The sequence below is a fragment of the Ostrinia nubilalis genome, chromosome 14 (genome assembly GCF_963855985.1).
Source record: "Ostrinia nubilalis chromosome 14, ilOstNubi1.1, whole genome shotgun sequence".
Classification (NCBI taxonomy): Eukaryota; Metazoa; Arthropoda; class Insecta; order Lepidoptera; family Crambidae; genus Ostrinia; species Ostrinia nubilalis.
Window position 1 is genome coordinate 10,126,122 of NC_087101.1, and position 23,046 is coordinate 10,149,167.

Below are 23,046 nucleotides of genomic sequence, written 5' to 3' on the forward strand. Positions count from 1 at the left end.
CTTGACTATGGCAGTTTCTATCTAGAGCCTTGTAATTTAGTTGGTTTAAGTAAATTGGATGCGATTCAATCTAAAGCGCTAAGGATTATAGCTGGTGCTATGAAATCGAGTCCAATCAATGCCTTGCAAGCTGAATGTGTTGAGCCCCCATTGAAATTACGCCGCCAATATTTATGTGACAAGTATCTTTTCCGTGTACTTCAATTTGCTGACCATCCTATATATAGCAAACTCAACAGACTTAATGATTTAATTGATACTTCCTCTTATTGGTAACGTAAATCTCCTCCTTGTGTGATTATTAGTTTTCGTAAATTTATATCAATCCATGCCCCAGTCCACAGAACCTCCTTTCTTCCGATATTTTCTGTAAATTTTGAATCCCTTATTCTTACTCCGACAATTCATTTCAACCTAGACATACATAAGGATGACTACAATGCTAACATTAAGTTCAATCAGATCGTAGACGAACACTGGGGCGATTGGCATCATATCTATTGCGAATTTAGAGATGGGTTTCCACCCGGGTAAAAACCCACATGAGGGTAAAAACCCAATAAAAACCCGTTTCATTCCACCCGTGGGTGTTTACACCGGGTGAAAACAAATAATTTTATAATTATTTCAATTGGTATCTTTTCTTTATTTTTATTGAATTTTTCTCATTTAAGTTTATTGATTAATAAGTAATAAATCATATTTAACACTAATATGCATTTATATCGTGGCCAATCGTAAAATTGATCACCTTATGATGATGTGACCAATTATTTTATAAAATGGTGTTATTTCAAGAATCGTTGAACCGATTTAGAAGAAATTTAGTAGGAACACAATAATTTGTGATCATGGCAAGGACATGGAGGGGGGGGAGAAAAAAAAAAAAAAAAAAGTATTGGAATTTATCGACTGAAGTCGCTGTTTGGAAGCAAGTTTGATCGTAGTATGGAAGTTTCCGTACCCTGGTTTCAATGCTGACAACATTAGCAAATTAACTTTGTAGGCCTGACTGCGTTTTGATTAAAATAAGATTTTGATTAAATTTTATTAATTCATAAGACTAGAATGGAAATATTTCCAAATCTAACAAAGTAAATAATTCTCTTTACTATTACTTTTTAAAAATATATCTGTAAATTATATTTTTCTAAAACATTTTTCAGTGCAGTTGGAAACAAAACGCAAAATCCGAGTTTTTGTTTCATAGTGACGTGCTTAGGAGAAAGTAATACTTTCAATTAATATCGTATTGAAAGTATTAAGAATCGAATATAAAAGTTATAAAAATTTGAAAATATAGAAAAAAAATATTAATGATCGCCAATGAGTTTTTACCCGACTGCGCGACGCAAGGGAATGTAATGTGTTTATTTCAGTGTTAACTATTCTATAGGTATTGTTCGGTTTTATGAATTTCTCGGTTAATTCTTCTGTTATCAGTGATTAGGCATATTCAATATTTTACAAATAAATTTTAAATATAATTATGCCTAATTATTTGCTATTTAACCAATGTATTATCGATGCGACTACTGGGTGCGTCAGAAAAATGAAACAGCAACAAGTAGGTGGTATACAATGGGGAACCTGTGGATTTACTCACTCCGTCAAGCGGCGTACATCGTTGCAAGAAAGATCCCCATAAAGCAATATTAATATCATTGTCAAAATGTTTTAATCATCGGCGTATCTTTGAATCTGTAGGTAGCCCAACATCCTGGGGCGGGCAATCGGGCACCCCAGCTCCTGCTATAGTATACGGTTTCAGTAGCAGATTTACGAATTTGCCAGTTTTGAAAATTATTAAATGTGACGCTTTAGACTTCAGCAAGTCAGCGCTGATGTGCTTATACTTATACTACATGGTAGTAGGGAAACGTACAGAATAATTGTACCTAATTTCGGAACACTAAAAATAACAATTTATTAGAACACAATTAAATTAGGCCTCTGGTGCGACGACACACGTTAACCATCTACGAAAAGAGCTTTTGCATGAGATGGAATCGCTATTTTTTTTTAATTTGTGTTGAGCAGCTATTCTAGTTCAATAAAATCCTAGTATTTTCTTACAGTTTGCCTCCGAGTCCTGCATCCATTAGAAAGTGCAGTATCTTTTGTAGTGTCCGACCGAATGTTCGGTTTCGGTTTCGTTTTCGGTTGAGTTTCGGTTTAGTTTCGTTTTCGGCGGCAAACTTGCCGAAACTACGAGCGAAACCGAATGTGCATAAAAGTATAATAAAGTTTAATCTAACCTATAATTTTTTTTTTGGTTCGCAAATGCTATACGTAAACAAACATTAGTTAGGTAGTTAGTAATGACTATAGTGCATTTCATGGTGATAATATTATGGATTCAGAGTTTCAAAGTTCATTTTAGTATTTATCACCAAGTACAGTAGATACTAACTTACGTACTACCAATTTTGTTTTGAGAAATTATTAAGGTAAAAGACCCAACCATGGGACGGGTTATGTAGATGTCCTGAATATTGCGAGTAATTAAAAAAAATTTAGACTAAGTATAAATCTTTCTTTTTCTTTTTTAATACATAATTTGATACCTTTTAGAGTAAAAAGGCGCTTTATAAGTTCAATTTTAATGCAATTTAAAGAGAAAACAATAAAGATTGACTGATTATTGATTATAATAACGTTTTCTTTATATTTCCCTCAAAATATGAGCCTTGTAAGGAAGTTTCGGTTTCGGTTTCGGCCGAAATAGACACCGTTGCCGAAATTCGTTTTCGGTTTCGGTTTCGGTCGTAAAACTAGTTTCGGTCGGACACTAATCTTTTGGGGGGCGATATGTTTTACATCTTGTGGGCTTAAATTATGATGTGTTTGCCTAGGTGTAAACTCCACTTGCGCATCAGAGGTCAGCAATCCGTGAGAATGTGTAATGGCGTTTCATCTGCCTCTTGGCACATCCTGCACGTTTTTGTTTCGGACAGTCTCATAGTGGACAAGTGCTTGTTTAAGTGAGGGCAGTGACTGCAGTGTCCAGTGAGGGCTCGAACTAAGATGCGCATTTTAATCTTACTCAGTCCTTTGATCTGCTTAGAGCTTTTTCGGTCATAGAGAGCTTTGGAATGAGTTAATCCTGGCGTGTCTGACCATGCCATAAAGGATTTGTTTAAATTGATGTTCTCGAGGGTCATTCGAGCGAGACTTTTGGGAATGCCACAAAAGGGTTCTGGACCATATTGTGTTCCCTCCGCTCCCGCTCTGGCTGGAATCTCTACCTATCCTATTCAATGTATTTTTAATCAATAAAAAAAGTTTTTATGATTTTGTCTATGTCGTAGTATGCAATAAATAAAATTATTATTCAATTAGTTTATGAACGGTCATCTAAAAGTAATTGAATAATGAATATTATGACATCACTAGTTTGTCAATATGACAACATCACTTTGCTGCTTGCTTGTCTGTCAATGTCATTTATTGTTTTTTCATGACGGGTTGTGAACTTGTGAGTTTAGTGTAAATTTCAAGGTTTTGTCATATTTTTATCTACGAAACAAGTTTAAACCGCTTTGCGAAAAGCTATTTGTGAATATCATATGTGCAACCATCTGTGACAAACCGTAAATACTCTTATAATGCTGCATGATTTTATGAAAATAACATGTCTGACTTAGTTTTAATCTGCAATTAAAAATGTCTAATTTCGGTGTCGGGGTATATTTTCTAACTGTCTTGTGGATAATCACTTTGTTTCTGTGCTGGGTCTCTGTACGGACAGGTCATTACATTGGGAAGATATCAGTAGGAATATCGTTTTTACTAACAATCATTTTGGTTTCATTGCCAAAAGGGGACGCGCAGAACATTCATGGTGCCAATTTTTACGATCACTTGTTCGTGACTCGATACGCAATTCTTTCGTTTATGCTTGTCAGTGTTGTAGCTGGTACTGCCTATAGTTTTATTTATGTTTGTCTTGCTCCTGTTGAGACTCAAAAAGTTAAGACATTTGGCTTGTTGAACTAAGTTACTCATAAGTTGCTTTGGTAAGTTTTTTTGTAACTCTTCTGTATTTATTAGCATTTACCATTCATTCACTAACGTTTGTAGGGATCATTAAGTAGTACCTAAATGAGAAACATCCTATTGTCTGTTGTTATCACTATCATTTGCTAAATGAGAGCTTATTCATACAAACATTATCTAACATGGTGTATCTCACATAGACTGCTTGTTGACTTTGATCTTTACAACAGACTTGCCACAATATTTAAGTGAAATCTTTATGTTATATTGGTTTATTTCTTTCACTTACTGGTAGGTACTTCAGTTACTAAATAAATTATATAACTAAGTAGTCAATATGTGTGGATTTTTTTTACAAGTGGTAGCCAAGTTTCAGAATGTATCTATAACTGTAACCTTATCATCAGATTGTTTTAGATTCTCTTATTATACAAAGATACCTTTGCAGTATCTTATCAAAATTAAGTGGTAGATCAAAATTAAGTGGTAGATAACTATTTTGGCTGCTATATAATTTGAAGATAATCTTCTCCAGTAAAGTATTAACTGAAGGTAAGTCAAATAGTCTAAACATAATATCTTTACTTTCAGAAAATGTCTAACACAATTTGCCAAGGGTTGAGGTCCCCGATCAGGAACCTAGCGAAACTGAGACAAGCAAAAGCAATCTCCACATCAATAGTCCACAATGAGACTATTTTAGTGAAAAATAATGAAGAATTCATCAATAAGGTAATTAACATTATGTTGAAAACTGCGTAGCTATAAATTTACCAATCAAGTTTTACACAGTACCTGTCTGATTAGCTGTGATTTTGGAAGCCTAGTTGTCTTGTGCTTTATTGTGATATAATAACTTTATTGACATAAAACAAGTACAGTATAAAATTGCGAAACCTTATGATTAGTGTGTGTAGGATATGAAACTTACATAAAGAATATACAAACAAGAATAGAAACACTTAGTTTTATAATTGTGATTGTGAAGCATTATTTCAAAATTCCAAGTGTAAAAAAAAAACTAAAAACTCATAAAACTAATTTATTTTTGCAAATAGAAGCACTTTTTCTTTTTAAACTGAATATTATAAATCTTTGGTACAAACATTATCTAACAATTTTATTAGGATACAGGAAAGAATGTTATAGTAGTAAATAAAATAAATCTTCATTTGTATCAGGTGATGAACAACAACAAGCCAGTCATAGTGAATTTCCACGCGGAGTGGTGTGAGCCATGCAAGATACTTACTCCGAAGCTGAAGGAACTGATCGAGCCACTTAATAACCTTGATTTAGCTGTAGTCGATGTAGAGGACAATGCTGACTTGGTGCATACCTTTGAGGTACGTAATTTTTGTTTTTTAGGTCTATACAGGCATTAGGTATTAAATTGTGTAGAAATGAATTTGCTTTGAAGGACCGGTCTTTGTGGAAATTCTTGGGGGAAGCCTTTGTCCAGCAGTGGATGTCTTTCGGCTGAAAACGAACGAACGAACGAATTTGCTAAAACATTTGTGCTCAATATAACTTCATAGTGAATATCTTCTTTTATTCGGTGATGAATGATGAAAAATTCAGTCTTTTAAGTCAGAAAAGTGTTTGATTTTTCTAAAACACAGATCACAAAAACTAAAGGGAGATGTGACAAGAGGGTGGGGCTGGTATCGCAGCAATATGCCCAAAATCAGAACACGTTGCTGCAGACATCATAATGTAAACAGTTTACATTGCTTGCGTAGTACTAAAGAAAACATTGGGTACTGATACCACAGTGGATAATGAGCACATATTTTGATTACTTTGTGTGTGTGTGAATTTCTAATGCGACACTGAGTTTCGAACTCAGCGCATTAGTTGGCATCTCTCTAAACCTCTATGTTCTAAAATATGACAACTGGTATATTTAGTAATATTTTAGTTTTTATGTAAATTTAGTCTCAAGTTTTCACGCACTATTTCAGGTGAAAGCAGTTCCAGCAGTCATAGCCATAAACAATGGTTTAATAGTTGACAAATTCATCGGCCTGGTCGACGCAGACATGATCACCAGCCTCATCGACAGAATGGCCGGTAAAAAGAAGGAGGGAGCGTAAATATGAAACGTGCATATTATAGATGTTATAAATGAATGGGATATTGGCTTTACACACATCGGATGTTGGCTTATGAGATTGGTGATAAAAATGAAGGTTTCACACTAGTTTTTAATGTGCTTGATACAATTCACAACAAGACAGAACATAGAATATCGCAAATGTGAAGGGAGTGTGTTATTTGTGAATTAAAATCCAAAAGTATCTACTGTAAAATGCCCTTCACTTCTAAGCAGGTAATTTACATGACAAGCCATTCATTGTTATCACTAAACTCAAAAAGAAAAACAGGGTTTTAGTTTCATTATTTATCATAGTAATGTCTTTGTAACCAGTCTTACTCGTAGGCTGGGTTGCACCATCTTACTTTGACTTTAACAAACGTCAATAATCTGTCAAACTTCATACAAAATGCACCGGTAATTGTTATACCTAGTTAAATAAGATGTAAATAAGATGGTGCAACCCAGCCTTAGTCTTTGTTTAGTTTAGTTTGTAAAATATGATAGGTCAATGTGTCATTCTAATATAATAGACAATTCCACTACATTTAATTTGTTATCTTCTATTTTTATGTGCCAATATCTCAGTCAGTTTTATGTAGATAAAAATCACAATTATTGTTGTTTACAGTTTGATTTTATTTAGGTAAAATACCACAAGCAATAAGATATTGTTGGAAAAGTATAATTAAAAAGTCGTTATCTAATTATGTGGGGTATTTGATGAATCTTCAACGATGCTAACTAATGATTTAAAAGGGCCTAGTCTTGGAAAGACTGTTTTTGCTTGAATAATTAGTTGTTTGTGTATAAGTTGTTATTGCCGCACTTTAGGAAAGATGGGCGATTGTGAATGAGTCTAGCTAGTTAATTAAATGACAATTATATTGCTGCTTTAAATATTAAGTTTAATCGCAACATATCTATATATATAAAAATGAAACCCGTTTCGCGTTGTCACGGCATCACGTGTGAACGGCTGAACCGATTTCGATAATTCTTTTTTTTAAATGTTTGTGGAAGTCCAAGGATGGTTCTTACGGAAAAAAATATTAAGAAAATCTCTACGCTAAGGCGGTACGAAGTTCGCCGGGTCAGCTAGTCCTCGATAAAAATTCAACTAGAAAAGTAGCTTAGAACTTTTTTTTGTAAGTTGCCCACGTTTTAAAAACCGTATGAGACAACATGCTAGTTTGAATAGCTTTTTTGTCGATTCAAAAATTTGCTAGTCATGTATTCGTCTTGTATTCTTATAGGTCGCTCTAAACTTCGAACTCCAGCAATAGTTTTCAGTAGAATTGATATTCACAGATGTGAATCTTGATTAAATGTAATAAGAATACTTACTGGTACAATTTGGAAAGTATTTTTACCTTAGAAAATACATAATAGCAATAAGCCTACTTTAATGGTTAAGTTACATTATTTAGTCATTAAACTATCATTATGTTCTGCTGATAGCTCTTTTAATGAGATGTAGTGCTATTAAGCATTCTACACACTTAAGTCGTCGACCGACTAATATTTTTTTCAAGAATGTAGTTTTTAATGATATGCTAAATCATCGGCACGTGTCGGCGACTTGTCTATAGAATGTCTTGTTTGTTACTCTGGATGGTTTCAAGGATAAGTAGCGATTGACTTTAGCTTTAACTAATCAGAACATATCTCGGCTTTTTATACTAAGCCTGCCTTATTAATCGTTTTGCAAAGTTATTCAAATCATAAATTCAATAAAACTGCACTCGGCCCCTGAGGTATGTTCTTAATGAGAGGGATAAAATGATAACTATATTTTTGTAAATGCTGCATGCCTTCGTTTAGTTACACTGGCTTTTTACATACTTTTCAACTTTATAGTTTTATACTCTATCTACTGTTTTGTATAACACTAATTAAATTAGATAAGATAGTTATTATGATAGTTGAAATTAAGACTTAAATCTTATGAAGAGTATATATTTTCTCTTACAAGCGCGAATAAATAGATTCTGATACAATTATGATTCTTAACTGTCAACTTACTTTTTTCCCTGATAGTTTAGTGTCCACTGTCTTCTAGAATGTAATAGTTTCTAGAAAATGTAAGACTAGTATAAACTTAGAAACAAATACACTCGCGAGCAAAAGTATGGAATCACTTACATGAAGTTTTTTCCATGCGATCTTGTGTACTAACGAATTTGTTAGTAACAAAAAAAGTGACACCATTTTAAAGATTAAACTTTTAACTTTAAAATGATACCAAATTTATTTAAATCACACCAGTATTTAAAAAGATATCCCGGCTGATGTGAAGAAGTAAATAAAAAGACATGTATCAACTGTTTGATACGTCGCGAGTTGCGGCCTATTTACCCCCTTATATTAAAGCTACCCTATTTAAGCGTGCTTATCGGTGACCTGCCGTCAGTTTCGAGCCTGTGACAGGCCTTTTTGGAGTCAAATTCTATTCCTTATATTTTAGGCGAACTGTCCACTCGCTAACAGCTATCCTACGAACATTTCTGAGCTCTTGCTGGACGTTGATACCAGTCAAATGACGATTTCATAGAGAGGTTGACTTGAAAAAACGGTCATCCCTCTGCGATGTGCACCGGCGCTGTTCAGAACTTGGTCTCGGGATAAAGCCACCAGTCTCCCGAAAGCGTCTTAAAACTTTCGAAACCCAGGACTGGCTTATTTGGAGCTGACGTGCGACAGCCCGCTGGCTGAGCCCTTCTTGCAATAGTGCAACGATTTGTGCTGCTTCTGAAGGCGTAGAATCCCAGGTAAAGTGTCAAAAGAAGCGGAGATGTGTATGGATCAACGTATGAAAGCAAAAATCCGAAAACACGTGCTTTTATAGGGGGTAAATAGGCCGCAACTCGCGACGTATCAAACAGTTGATACACGTCTTTTTATTTACTTCTTCACATCAGCCGGGATATCTTTTTAAATACTGGTGTGATTTAAATGAATTTGGTATCATTTTAAAGTTAAAAGTTTAATCTTTAAAATGGTGTCACTTTTTTTGTTACTAACAAATTCGTTAGTACACAAGATCGCGTGGAAACAACTTCATGTAAGTGATTCCATACTTTTGCTCGCGAGTGTACATATTTAGACGTCAACTGAAAAAAAAATCCAAGTATACAAAATATAGAGATTTTCTGATAAATACATTCTATAATAATTGATGTATAGTTGCTGCACATCGATCACAAATTTACTTTGTTATCTCACTCGTGTAATAGATGGCGCTGTGCGTTATTACATTGCGCTAGTTTCGGTGTTACCCAATTCTGCTAGTAGTTTTCACTTTAGACTTTCTGCAGACTATAGATTTTTAGTATGAGTACAGATAATGTAATACTAGTGTATAAGGAATCGTCTGATACCAACGAAATCGGTGTACATAACATAATGTGCATACTTTCTGATACTGACGTGGGCGCCTTTTTTGAGACATGCAGAGCGACATTGTGGCGCGCTTCTAATTTTTATTCAATTTATAGAGAACCGCAACCCCAAATGTGGTCAAATACCTGCCTTGTTATGCATAAAAAAAATCGACACCACAGTGAAAAAAGTTGTGCGTTTCTCATGCCTCTAATAATTTAAAGGTGTTATAATACCCCGACCAAACTATCGGCCTACAAAAAGTATATAGTCTGCAGGATTTCTTATAAAGATTTCCTATCGGTAAGGTGCTTTTGTATTCCATCCGTGTGTGTGTACCCCTCTAGTGATTTATAATAATCGAATATACTATGTATACGTAGTAAATAGACGTAGGAAGGTTGATAACATAAAATGTAAGCCAGATTTGTCAATGTGTAGACAAAGTCTATAAAATGCAATTGTAGTAAATATATCTTTTTTAATATAGTGCAGTGCTTTAGCTAGGAGCTGCTTAGTAATGATTATAGGATAATGTCACATCTCAGTTCCTTCGACAGGCTTACAACAGCACAAATTAATTTATTAGCGTAGACAAAATATCACACTACACAAAACGCATTAATATTTTCCCACATTTAGTAATAAATCCTCTCAAACAGTTTTGGGAATTTATCCCGTTTTTCATGTTTCCATTTAGTTGTAATTTGAAATCAATTTTACATGCGTCTAACAAAGCAATAAACGTCCTAAATCCTAACGAAAAGTATTACGATTGTGGTGCAATTATTTTGTAGTTTCACGTGTTAATACCCACACCCGTTAATTCGTAGTTTTCGAGCTTACGATAGAATAATGTCCTGTGTACGACCATATTCGGGTCCATTTTACCTTTTTGATGTGATGTGTATTAGATAATGTGTTGTTGGTTTAGGGTAGATATTGTGTAAGTAAATAAACCCCTGCTAACCTGCTTGATTGTCCAGTAGCACCATTGATTCTTAGATGCAACATTAATATTGTTTAAAAATCAGTAAAAAGAGACGATAACAGAAAGGAATTGAATTTTAATTTTAAAGAAATGTATCGAATCCATTTATTATGTCGTAAAAATATATGAAATATTTTCTTGAATAACTTGTTTTTATTTAGTAACCCTTTTCTTCTAGTCTATTGCAAAGTTGTTGTCAAAAACTTATTAAAATTTTCAAGACTTAGATTTTTTTCAAATAGTTGCATGTATCCAACTCTATTGTTCTCTGCGTTTAGCAGTGCAAGAGTATTCAAATTCAAAACGTTTATTGCATGTCACATTACAATTTATATAACCACCACTAAACGTAAATATAGGGGCTGATAAATAAAATTTCATGAATTCCAAGTACCACTTTATTTCGGGATATTTATTTTGATATTCATAATAACACAATTCAACAGTTATATTCGGCGGTTTTCACTCAATGCCTAATGGAACTCTGACGTTTTTAATCTGCATATGCCCTAACAAATAATGCAATAAATTCGTTTTTGAAGTGTTATAAGGTACATATTTTGTTTGTGTACATCTCATAAAACTCAAATCAAGTCAAATGTCATGTTTGCATATGCAGAAAACACATCTCTGTGGACGGATTGTGCTTCCTATCATTTAAAATCTACTTTGTTAATATTTTTAAGACATCAACTGCATACCGTTCATCCATTGACACACGACACAATATTATAACGTATTGTATTACGAGCGAAACACAAGTGAGGTAAAGAAAATTCGAACGAAATTGACATGTAACTTCATAAGTTTCAAGGAATAGTGTTCCTTAGAAATAATAACTATAGTACACATTGATAGAGAATCGAATGCAAGAACATTATAGGTGATCGCCACGTATGATTCGGTGGACTCTATAGTGTAAACCGCCTTTAAGTGGAGCATAAGTACATTGCGATGTTCTTATATTTTAAATAATTAAATTCAAGAGCGCAATACTATATCTTAACAATTATCTATTCATATATAATATGGGCTTAGATACGCTCACGATTATAAAAAATCAGTCTAAAATATATTAAGGCAACTTGAGAATATATACTCATTTTTGTGGTCCGTTCGCATTTGCTACCAGTGAAAGGAAGATTAGATTCCATTGAAGTTAAAATGTCATCGTAAAACAAGCAGTTTCTTTAACATTTTATAATATAAGACTATTTTTGTAATTAACTTATTGGTATGTAAATTGTACACTTAGATAGCAAATGCGAAGGATACTAAAGCGAGTGAAAATACTAGTTTAAATATCGATTGTATCTTCAAAAAATATTAAAAAGAGATCGTGATTTAAATTTAGATCGTTAAAATGCTTTAATGTTTTGAAATAGGTAACAAGATTCTTTTAGTGGAAAAGATTTGTCAAAAGATTTAAAAACTAGTACTATCAACCCGCCGCAGGATAGAATGTGCATTGCATACATAATAATAATGTAAACATTTCAACATGACGGGGAAGGTCTCAAACGTTAATAACTTTAGAAAGAAAATCGTTTTCAATCAAGCTTATTACAAGCACACTCGCGAATAAATACCGCATTTGAGTCACGATATAAATAATTTTAATATTAAATATTGAAACTCAAGACCGATTTCCACAAAATTATGATTTCTTTTTGATACAGTTTACGTTACTAATGAATTAGCACTTTCCAATTTAGTATGATAATATCTGCGATATGTGCTTATAATAATTAGGTATACAACTAGTGTTGCGCGCGCTCCGATTGTACAATAACATTATTTAATAATTTAAATCCCCTTAAATTTATAAAACTCAACGTGCCATAATTTCACATTACCTTCGATCATAAACAATACATAGATATAAAAATGCATCACAAGTATACATATTTAACAAACAACAGTCATTATTAATTAAAAAGTAATTAAGCCTCGTACACACTTCTGTGTTAAAATGCAAAGGCATTTTTTATGATACTTTATGTCCCAGACTACGTCAGGCGGCGACCGAATGTGTACTCAGCTTAAAAGAGAACACCTAATACATATTTCATAATAAAAGATTCATTTGGTGTCGAAGAAAGACTAAGATTTTTTGGGAGTAATTTTTACTTAAATTTAGTGAAGAAAAACATAACAAAAATAAAAAGAGTACTCTTCTTATCATAATAATGTATACACGTTTTTTATATATTAAGAGATAAATATACAAATGTTTACATATTATTTTACATTATATACAATTATATTTACACAGCGAACGAACCTGTCTACCATAAAGCTACTCACACACAACAAAGCGTTTACTCTTATGTATATACATCGTGGATTTGGGTTTATGCAAACTATACTGTAACATAAATCAGGTTTTGGTTACAAGGAAATTTATATTACAATTTATTATTATGTATAAATACTTTATACACGCACAAAATGTACTTAAATTTTATCAATGACGTACATTTCATTTTTCTAAAGATTATAAAGCTTATTTTTAACCCATTGTACCTGCGTATGATTGTATTTATGCATCCTAAGATGCGTTTTTTAAATTAAAATCAAATATTTCGTAACAATAGTTTGTGACACATTTGGGATCAATAGTACCTTTGGTCTTGGCACAATTTATTTAAACAGTGTCTACGCGTGTAACACTTCATAGCTTATGTAGTTAAACTTTTAAGACATTGGTTACAATTCATAGTTCCCATATTACTATAACTAAAGAGAGGAACTTCAAAGAAATATAAAAAAATATAAAAATCAGGCAGTTAACTAAATAACACAAGTTCTAAAGATCTGTGTCTAGCTAATTTAGATCACACTGTCCGCTATTCTTAATTTCCTACCCTCGTTACTAGTTTAGAACTTACGAGAAACGGAATGAATTAATTTATTAACTTCAAATCGGCTGAATAAACTTGAAATTCGTAACTTTATTCTATTGGTGGCTATCAGAACAGAGCCCCGATTACGGTAATTTTTAACGTTTTCAATCCAGACGCGTTTCATCGATTCTGCGATACGATTGGTCAGCGTAATGATCAAAACAGCGTACGTCAGCTGTTTTGACCAATCGTATCGCAGAATCGATGAAGCGCGTCTGGATTGTAGACGTTAAAAGTTACCGTAATCGGGGCTCAGTTTTATAAACAGAAAGTATTTACTTAGGTGCTTAATTTTATGTTTAATTATATCTAATATTGGTTCAGAATCTACCGTATTTTTCGTAAGATTGTAAACTAGTACAAATAGCCAAAATATACACCGACACTTACATAATTACGCTTTTAAATTCGATACTAGCGAACTCAACCTAATCTCGTTCGCGTTTGGTTTGATTTTGCATACGTTACCCCTTTTTATTAACAGGGTTACATACTTCTTGTCATTTTTATGAGTATTTAGCTCACGTTCAAGTTATTATTTACTATTTATAACATAAAAGGTTGGGTTGATAACATATTTTGTGGAACTGATCTGTGAATTATGACAGAGGATGTAAATTTCATCATTATCATTTCACTTTATCAGGAACTGTCAGATTTCATTGCCTCTCGAGTCATTCAATAAATTTCTCAGTGATAGGAACATAATATTTTAGTATATTACAATGAGAATCAGATGAATAGTTTAAACTAAGGTTTGTTTTGGAGATCTTCGCGTTAAGAATACAGGAGTCGAGGTACAGTCCAATCCTTAAGTCTAAATTCAAGACTGATAAGCAAGAATAGAGCTTACGTCAATGCTATAAAGTTTAAACTTCGTCGCCGAGGTCTTGCACACAGTTTTCCGCGATAGGAACGAATTTATCATCAATTTCTATGAGCAGGATGCTTTTGTCTACGTGTGAGCGGAGCTTGGGGTCCCTATGGTTTGGAATCCATTTGTGCACCACCTGAAATTAATATGTATGTTTAATTATGTACGGACGACGACTAGACACTGGCATCTATGTGGCGGTGCTATCTGTTTAAAAACAGTGATTTTATTTTTTAATTACAACCACACAAACTGTATTTATAAACTGTAATAATTTCATGCTATCAACGTTCAATAGCCTGTGTTTCGTTATGTGATAGAAAGATAAATAGTTTATTTGGTTCATCAAACATAGTTTAACACAATTTAAATAATTTATTGAACCAAAATTGCTCCTACTCAGCGTGTATCATGTTCTACTTCATGTCCAATTCAATTTTCAAGTGAACCCTATGAAAACAAAATTCCCGTTATGTGTTACCATAGGGGTCACTTGCGTGGGACGTCCACCCACAAGGTGGACCGACGACATCATAAAGGTAGCAGGAAAGCGCTGGACGCAGGCCGCTACCAACCGGGTAACATGGAAAGCATTGGGGGAGGCCTATGTTCAGCAGTGGACGTCCTATGGCTGAGATGATGATGATGATGATGATAGGGGTCACTTAAAAATTAGGGATTATTCCTCTTACCAGTCCATCCATCCCCGCGAGAGGCACCCAGCTGCCCCAGAAGTTTCTCCCGCCCCTTTCCCTCTGGTACTCAGAGGGCCACTGCACGTCAATCCTCCTCCCCAAGTTGATACAATCGTACACTCCCAAAGGCTCCGTTATCAACACTTTACTCCCCACACTGACGTTTATCTTCAACTCACTCTTCCCCGAATCCGAGCGCTTGATCTTTGTCTTTATCTCTTTAGTTTTAGAGTCCTTTTTCGAGTCCTTCTTCAGGACGGACTCCTTGTGGGACAAGTCCGAGTAGTGAGTCTCTTTCAACGGTATCGATTCGGGCTTCTCGATGTATCGACCGGTGAGCTCTCGGTAGCTCTCGCGCTCGTGACGTATCTCTTTGCTGAGCTTCGATAGGTCTTTAGATGTGCCCTCGTTTATGAAGTATCTGTAACAGAAGGGTGACGTCATTCGTAGTTTTAAAGTGAATGAATGAGTTTTAGTAATGATAAAAAATTGTTACTGAATCTTTGGTGATGAAATGTTATTTTAATAGTCGATGGCCGTGAAGAAGACAGAGCCGATGTCATGCCATGTTGAAGTATTAAAGTTATGATTGTAAAATTATGAACTTGTTTCACCAGAATCACCAGTGTCTGATGAAGTTTCGGATTTTTAACTGACATAATGCAATATAAAGATATAGTAGACCAGAAAGTCTCCATTGCAGGAGCATCTCATTTACTTTTAGACTTTACCAGCAACTAGTGAAACAGTACCTCTAGTACGAAAAACTTTCGACTTCAAATCGTTTGCGAATTCGAATCGCCATCAAAAGATTTAGTATGAAAACTTAAACCGAACGTGACGTAATATGAGAAATGATAGCACAAAGCTAATTTTGACAGTCAAGATCGTCACGTTATCGTTGAATTCGAAGGCTGGTCTTGTCGAATACGCAAACTGTCGCAAACGAGTCGAAGATGAAAGTTGTTTGTGCTAGAGTTACTGGTCCAAAAATAATATGATACAGAATAAAAATGCTTGATAAATAGAAAATAACGTTTGTTAGTCGTATACTTAGAAATCAAAAAATCTTAGTAGCTTTCACCTATTCGCATTTCACCGTGATAGCGTTTTTTGTTGTAGCATGTAATATCGGTAGTATATTTTGTTACTAGCATATATTTTTAACAGATTTTTACAACAGTAGCGAATTTTGATGTAGCATGTATTATCAATAGCCTATTTATTAAGCCGACACACACAGGCAGGAAAGTAAATCTACTATGAATTTTTTAGACAATTGTAATTAGCGATCAAAATACTACAAGAATAAAAATCTATTCAGAAATTTTGATATCGCGGCGGAATGCGATTAGCTGAAAAGCTACAAGGATTTTTTGATTTCGAGGTATACGACTAACAAACGGAAAATAGAAATGGTATGGGTGTGCAGCGTGCGTCTACCTTTTAAAGTCTCTGTCTTGCCTGGCGTTCCTGTTGGCGATGATCTTGCAGTCGGGCAGCGACAGGTCCAATCCGCTTGGAGCTAGCGCCAGGTCTTCCAGTGACGATTCCGCGCTCGGGACGCGCCCGCTCGATACCTGGGAATCAATTCGTTGGCTTTAAAAGGTGACCCCATAGATCGATTTTACCATTCGTCAAAGAGACTGTAGCCACCAGCGACCACAATAAAAACGTCATCGAACAGAAACAGTGAATGTTTGCAGCCGAAGCCACAAACAACTTTCTGCACAGAAACACACATTCGTCATCATCATAGAAACAGGAATGTAGCCCTAACAAGAACCGTTGCATAGCCCTGAGAAGAGCTGTGATAACTCGCTGCAGCACTTATTAAAGGTATAAGGTAAAGTTAGGTTATTAGTTAGTAAAGTTAGTTAATTTATTATTAAGAGACGTTATTTATTTTATTATGATTGCTAAGTACCTTAGCACTCGCCGCGCGTCTTGGCTGGTCCCTCCAAGCTCCTTCCCAGCCACTACCAGTTGATCCCTGAAATACGCAGTATTCGAATTGAATCGATTTTGTAACATCCAATTCAAACGTGGATTATAGTAAACTGTAATGTATTAAACGAAGTTATTTATGCGAGTTGTAAGCGTGTCCGTCTTTTGTCTATAAACCACGGACGTAAACGTTATCAAGATAAACACTAAGGTACTTTATTAGTTGTAATTTAATAGATGCCGCCATTATAAATAAATTATAAATAAACAACTGGAAAAAATTGAACTGCCCAAGGCGGGAATCGAACCCACGACTTTGATGCTTGCCGGGCGACTGCTCTTCCATCTGAGCTACTTATGGCCGTTTCCACCATCAATCCCTAATTTTTAAGTGACCCACCCATGGTAATACATAACATGAATTTTATAAAATTAGGGATTGATGGTGAAAACGGTTATTTCATCAATGTTGAGTAGTAATACCCTTAAACATCCAAGAGAAATACACATTGTTACAAATATTGTAGTTTCGTAGCCACCATAGTAGTTTGTACCTGCGCGTCGTCGGCGTGCGATTCTGCGCGCAAGTTGTCTGACGCGGCGAGCAGGCGGAACGACGCCGGCACCGCGCGCTCGCGCCGCGCCCGGCTGCGGCTGCTACTGGCCTGAATAAAGTACATATTATACAGTTAGAACATGGTTCCCACGGGATCCATAATATGCAGGATGCTTAGGTCCATGTTAACAATAAGAGCGCTTTCACATTTCACTTAGGCGATTTTAGCAACGCGACGTGCGACTGACGCGCTATCGATAATTTCATACTACATATATGACAGCGGATTCCAGTGACGTAACTATACCATTATTGTCTTAGGCTGGTACCGCCTCGCGTCGGTGGCCCGTGGCATTTTGCCAGCCCTGACACCTTATAGTTACGCCAGTCGCGGATGCCTGCCTTCACATTATTAAAACGCTGCTGCCGCGCTACTGACGTCCTAATGTGAAAGCAGTTTGAAGAAGTTAAACGTTGCATTTTTTTTGCAAAAAGAAATGCTATGTATACCTAAAATTGAGGTCATTTACGCATCATGTGTTAAACCATGTTAAAATGTATGAACTGTATTATGTATGTGACTTTGTTGGTGTACCTTATAAATAAATAAATAAATTCGTGCCGCGCCTGCTGCTAGCATGAAGAGTAGGTACACAGTAAGAAACGTGGTCTCTCAGAATAATGAGTTTTATGGGATTCTCCCTTCCAGAAAGGCGCGACATACCTACTAAAAGTTAAAACCCGACGATATCCTCCGGGACCAAGTACCTGTGTAAACAACTTAAGCTTCAAAGCTGTCCCTGATTAACCCGGCGAGGATGTGGAGGGGTCAATTAGACCCTATCCTTCATATTTTTGTGTACAGTTATTTATCCCGTAGCCGTATGTTGTTGAACGTCTCAGTAGCTGGAGTAATTGAACTCTGCTCTCCTTTGCACGTCACTAGTGAGTCAACCGTCGCCGGTGAAAAAAAATAGACGTGCACAAACGTAAAAATGACAAAATTTTGCCAAAACCATATTGCTCTATTTTATTAACAATGAGCTTGTTTGTACCTTAAAGTACTAATTATGAATATTTAATGATATAAAATGCCGATTATCAGAAAATACTAATTAATATTATGAAATACTGCTTTTTTGTTACAAGATTACGCATATATCACTATTTTTTTAGACTTTTAGAATAGCTCTATTATCTAAACATGTATAGGGGTATTGATGAATTTTTCAATATAAATCTTTTAATTACTAACTACTAGTTAAGTTTCTTGATAAATATTTTTTGAATTACCGCTTAGTAGGGAAAAATATACAAATCAAACACAGGGTCATGAAGACCCTCCACATCATCGACTTATACTTTTTGTAGCACATCCTCGCCGGGTTAAGAAAACCTCCTGTTACCTGTCGGGCGGGTTCCTTGGCGGCGTTTCGCGCGCGCATATTGCGTTCACGACGCGGCGGCGCGGAGCTGGCTCGCTCCTCGCTACGCCTGCGGGGCGAGCTGTTGTCTTGTGTGCTTGCGTACGCTACGGATAACAAGGAATCTAAATTAGTGGTTCTTAACCTTTAAGTCATGGGGGACCATTTTACCAAATTTCTGTCTTGTCAGGGACCACCTCATAATCGGTCAAAACAAGTTTGACTGCAAAAATCGGTTAAAAGTGGTGATAACCAAGGTGTGCAAGTGCACTTCGTGGACCACTTGGAATGTCTCCAGGGACCACCAGTGGTCCGCGGACCACCGGTTAAGAACCACTGATCTAAATATATAAAAGGAGAATCTAAATCTAAATACACTCAGCGGCACGGAATTTGGCCCAAGACTAAACACCCAGATATGAGGCCAAATAGGTGTTGTATACCTAAGTTTCGTGTGACATGTTAACAGAACATTTGTTTTTGTTAATTTAAGAGGCTAGATTAATAAAAAAATGCGTCTGTTTAACTTTTTTGACTCTAGAAACGCATTTCGTTGTTGGAGCGTAAAGAGTACGGGTAAGTTTAAATTCGATATTAAATGTTGTAAGGGTTTGGCGTTTTGTTTTTTGTTTTTAAATTAATCTTAGGGTTATTCTCGTTTCCATAATTTGAGAATAATGTCCATTACTTCAGCTCAAGTTGCTCAAATAGTGCTGCTTAGAAGTCAAGGGCGTATGCAGCGGGAGATGGCTGAAACTTTCAATTTATGTCGTACAAACTTAAGATACACTTTAAAAAGGCATAAGCATACCGCTTTTTACACAAGAAGACCAAGAAGTGGGGAGTTAAGGTGTAAATCAGCGCGCGATGACCCGATAATCGTGCTTGCAATATCAAGAAATCGGGTTCTCACTACGTTTGAGATACGCCAGCGTTTACAAACAACAAGCCTAGTAAATGTCAGTGAGTACACAATAAGAAGAAGGATGGAAGATCATAGCCTGCATACTCGAAGACCAGCTCGAGGACCAGAACTTCTCCGATACCTTCGCGAAGTGCGACTTACGTTTTCTAGAGAACATGCAAATTGTACGTTAGACTAATGGAGTAAACTCTTTATGAAAACTGTCTGTTTGCGTAGAAACTCTTCTCCGCACCTTCTCTATACACTTCCACGGCCGTCTGGAGCTCTTAAGGTGACTCTGCAATCATCGATCCATAGAACTTTACTCCATTAGCCTTGCGCCCAATTTGCATGTTCTCTAGAAAACGTAAGTCGCACTTCGCGGAGGTATCGGAGAAGATCTGGTCCTCGAGCTGGTCTTCGAGTATGCAGGTTATGATCCTCCATCCTTCTTCTTATTGTGTGCTCACTAACATTCACTGGGCTTGCTGTTTGTAAACGCTGGCGTATCTCAAACGTAGTGAGAACCCGATTTCTTGATATTGCAAGCACGATTATCGGGTCATCGCGCGCTGACTTACTCCTTAATTCCCCACTTCTTGGTATTTTTGTGTAAAAGGCGGTCTGGTCATGCCTTTTTAAAGTGTATCTTAAGTTTGTACGCTATAAATTGAAAGTTTCAGCCATCTCCCGCTGCATACACCCTTGACTTCTAAGCAACACTATTTGAGCAACTTGAGCTGAAGTAATGGACATTATTCTCAAAATATAGAAACGAGAATAACCCTAAGATTAATTTAAAAACAAAAAACAAAACGCCAAACCCTTACAACATTTAATATCGAATTTAAACTTACCCGTACTCTTAACGCTCCAACAACGAAATGCGTTTCTAGAGTCAAAAAAGTTAAACAGACGCATTTTTTTATTAATCTAGCCTCTTAAATTAACAAAAACAAATGTTCTGTTAACATGTCACACGAAACTTAGGTATACAACACCTATTTGGCCTCATATCTGGTTGTTTAGGCTTGGGCCAAATTCCGTGCCGCTGAGTGTATATAAAAGGAGAAACTGACTGACAGACTGACATATCAACGCACAGCCTAAACGGCTAAACGTAGGCACTTGAAATTTGGAAGAGACGTAGCTTAGGTACCGAAGAGGTGCACTAAGAAAGGAATTCCCGAAATTCCCACGCGAACGGGAATTAGCGGGAAAATCCTTTTGTATGAAAAATCTAAACCGCTTAAGTTAGACGCTTGAAATTTGGCATGCAGGTACCTTAGTAAACTTAAAGCTTAGTTACAACAGGATATTGCAAAATTCTCACGGGAACGGGAGTTAGCGGGAAAAAACATTTGTATGAAAAAATCTAAACCGCGTAAGATAGATGAAGGGGGTAAAAAAAAGATAAAAAAAAAGATAAAAGATCATTTATTCACCGAGAAAAAAAAAATTCAGGTAAAACGGGATCCACGCGTATGACGTCGCGGGCGGCCGCTAGTTAATGATATCAGAAATAAAATCAAAGAAACCAAGGCGGTCAACCTGCATCGGCGATAAAAGATATTCACTGACGCTTTCGCTAGTATTTCATCATCATCATCTCAGCATAGGCCTTCCCCAATGCTTTCCATGTAGCCCGGTTGGTAGCGGCGGTAGTATTTAATAAAACAGAAAAGTCAAATAACAAGCCCGATCACAACTTTTTTTTTTCCATGTAGCCCGGTTGGTAGCGGCGGTAGTATTTAATAAAACAGAAAAGTCAAATAACAAGCCCGATCACAACTACGCCTACGCAATTCAATGGCCTCACGAACATTTGCTGTGTTTTAGTAATTTTAGTTTCAAAAATAAGGTGTTCGCACGTTAATGAAAAGTGTATAATTCTGTTGTTTCGTCTTTGTTAGCGCGTGGTCTTTACCATGATACCGAATCGTACATCAGCCGGAATGAAAATGAAACGCGAGTTGCGCGCGACTGGAGATGAAACGCGAATGAATTGGAGAAATTACAAATTAGCGCAATCGGGGCCTTAATCACCACCGCGGTCGCAGGCTGAACGTCACTGAATTTAAGAGATCCAAGTATTTCTACGCCAACAAAATACGGCAGAATATGTAGAACTTTGTCATTTTAAGAACTGTTGTAACCATATTCTTTGAAATAAACTATTCTATTCTATTCTATTACAAACAATAATTATTACCAGCTTCCTCCAGGGTCCTTTCATGAGAGTGCTCCCGGAGTAGGCCCGCCAGTGATGCTAGCGTAGACGAGGTCGGCTTGCCCGCGCTCGCCAGGCTGCCTCTAGTTCCCGCTGCAATAAAAACATTAAATAAGACTGGTGTTTAAGATCTTTTTGACACTTCAAGATTATCCAATAGTGATGACAACAGAGGTCGCATCGGCTCAACTCAATACAGTCTTTTAAGTACAAATCTCCTGTAGGGCTCGAATTTAGGATTATCTTAGACATACAAGAAACATATGAATCCGCCTCCGCCGCGTGCTGGGGACAGTACGCTACACTCACCGAGCGAGGTCCGCGACAGGTGCAGCGCGTTGTGTCGCGGCGTGACGGCCGGCCGCGCCGCGCCCGCCTCCGCCGCGTGCTGGGGACAGTACGCTACACTCACCGAGCGAGGTCCGCGACAGGTGCAGCGCGTTGTGTCGCGGCGTGACGGCCGGCCGCGCCGCGCCCGCCTCCGCCGCGTGCTGGGGACAGTACGCTACACTCACCGAGCGAGGTCCGCGACAGGTGCAGCGCGTTGTGTCGCGGCGTGACGGCCGGCCGCGCCGCGCCCGCCTCCGCCGCGTGCTGGGGACAGTACGCTACACTCACCGAGCGAGGTCCGCGACAGGTGCAGCGCGTTGTGTCGCGGCGTGACGGCCGGCCGCGCCGCGCCCGCCTCCGCCGCGTGCTGGGGACAGTACGCTACACTCACCGAGCGAGGTCCGCGACAGGTGCAGCGCGTTGTGTCGCGGCGTGACGGCCGGCCGCGCCGCGCCCGCCTCGGCCGCGCACGCGCCGCCGCCCCCGCTGCTGCAGCCCTCCCCGCACCGCCGCCGAATGCTAAGGACCGATAGATAAATAAATAAAATACACTCATCGTCAAATAAACCGTACCTCTCGCGACACAACTTTAAAGATTTTCCTCTGACACAATCATGGTGCCCCACCAATATTGGTGTTATTTGAAAGCCCAATAAATATGGTTTACCGAGGGCAACGTCAGGTTTTAAGTGGCCCTGCCTTTTTGGAAAG

At 37.0% G+C, this 23,046-nt stretch overlaps 2 protein-coding genes across 6 annotated transcripts in view; one reads left to right on the forward strand and one right to left on the reverse strand.

The window, feature by feature from the left end:
* Nucleotides 1-3,450: 3,450 nt before the first annotated feature.
* Nucleotides 3,451-10,615, forward strand: LOC135078121 (thioredoxin, mitochondrial). 5 transcript variants are annotated; one of them, XM_063972700.1, is made up of 4 exons: nt 3,451-3,593; nt 4,591-4,731; nt 5,181-5,345; nt 5,964-10,615. In XM_063972700.1, the coding sequence occupies exons 2-4, from the start codon at nt 4,594-4,596 to the stop codon at nt 6,093-6,095; spliced, it is 435 nt and encodes a 144-aa protein (XP_063828770.1). In that variant the 5' UTR covers nt 3,451-3,593; nt 4,591-4,593; the 3' UTR covers nt 6,096-10,615. The 5 variants fall into 5 exon arrangements, with proteins under 5 accessions (XP_063828770.1, XP_063828769.1, XP_063828773.1 ...); XM_063972699.1 differs by having other exon boundaries at nt 3,451-3,478; XM_063972703.1 differs by having other exon boundaries at nt 3,452-3,501.
* Nucleotides 10,616-10,853: 238 nt separating this feature from the next.
* The window catches only part of LOC135078325 (pecanex-like protein 1), a 64,223-nt gene continuing 52,030 nt past the window's right edge, over nt 10,854-23,046 (reverse strand). Inside the window, exons 19-27 of the mRNA XM_063972924.1 lie at nt 22,624-22,854; nt 22,315-22,496; nt 21,988-22,098; nt 18,854-18,978; nt 17,446-17,556; nt 16,872-16,937; nt 16,388-16,524; nt 14,942-15,365; nt 10,854-14,385 (exon numbers count right to left, since the gene is read on the reverse strand). Of these exons, the coding sequence (XP_063828994.1) occupies nt 14,245-14,385; nt 14,942-15,365; nt 16,388-16,524; nt 16,872-16,937; nt 17,446-17,556; nt 18,854-18,978; nt 21,988-22,098; nt 22,315-22,496; nt 22,624-22,854 (1,528 nt within the window). The 3' untranslated portion in view covers nt 10,854-14,244. The remainder of the gene's footprint in view (nt 14,386-14,941; nt 15,366-16,387; nt 16,525-16,871; nt 16,938-17,445; nt 17,557-18,853; nt 18,979-21,987; nt 22,099-22,314; nt 22,497-22,623; nt 22,855-23,046) is intronic.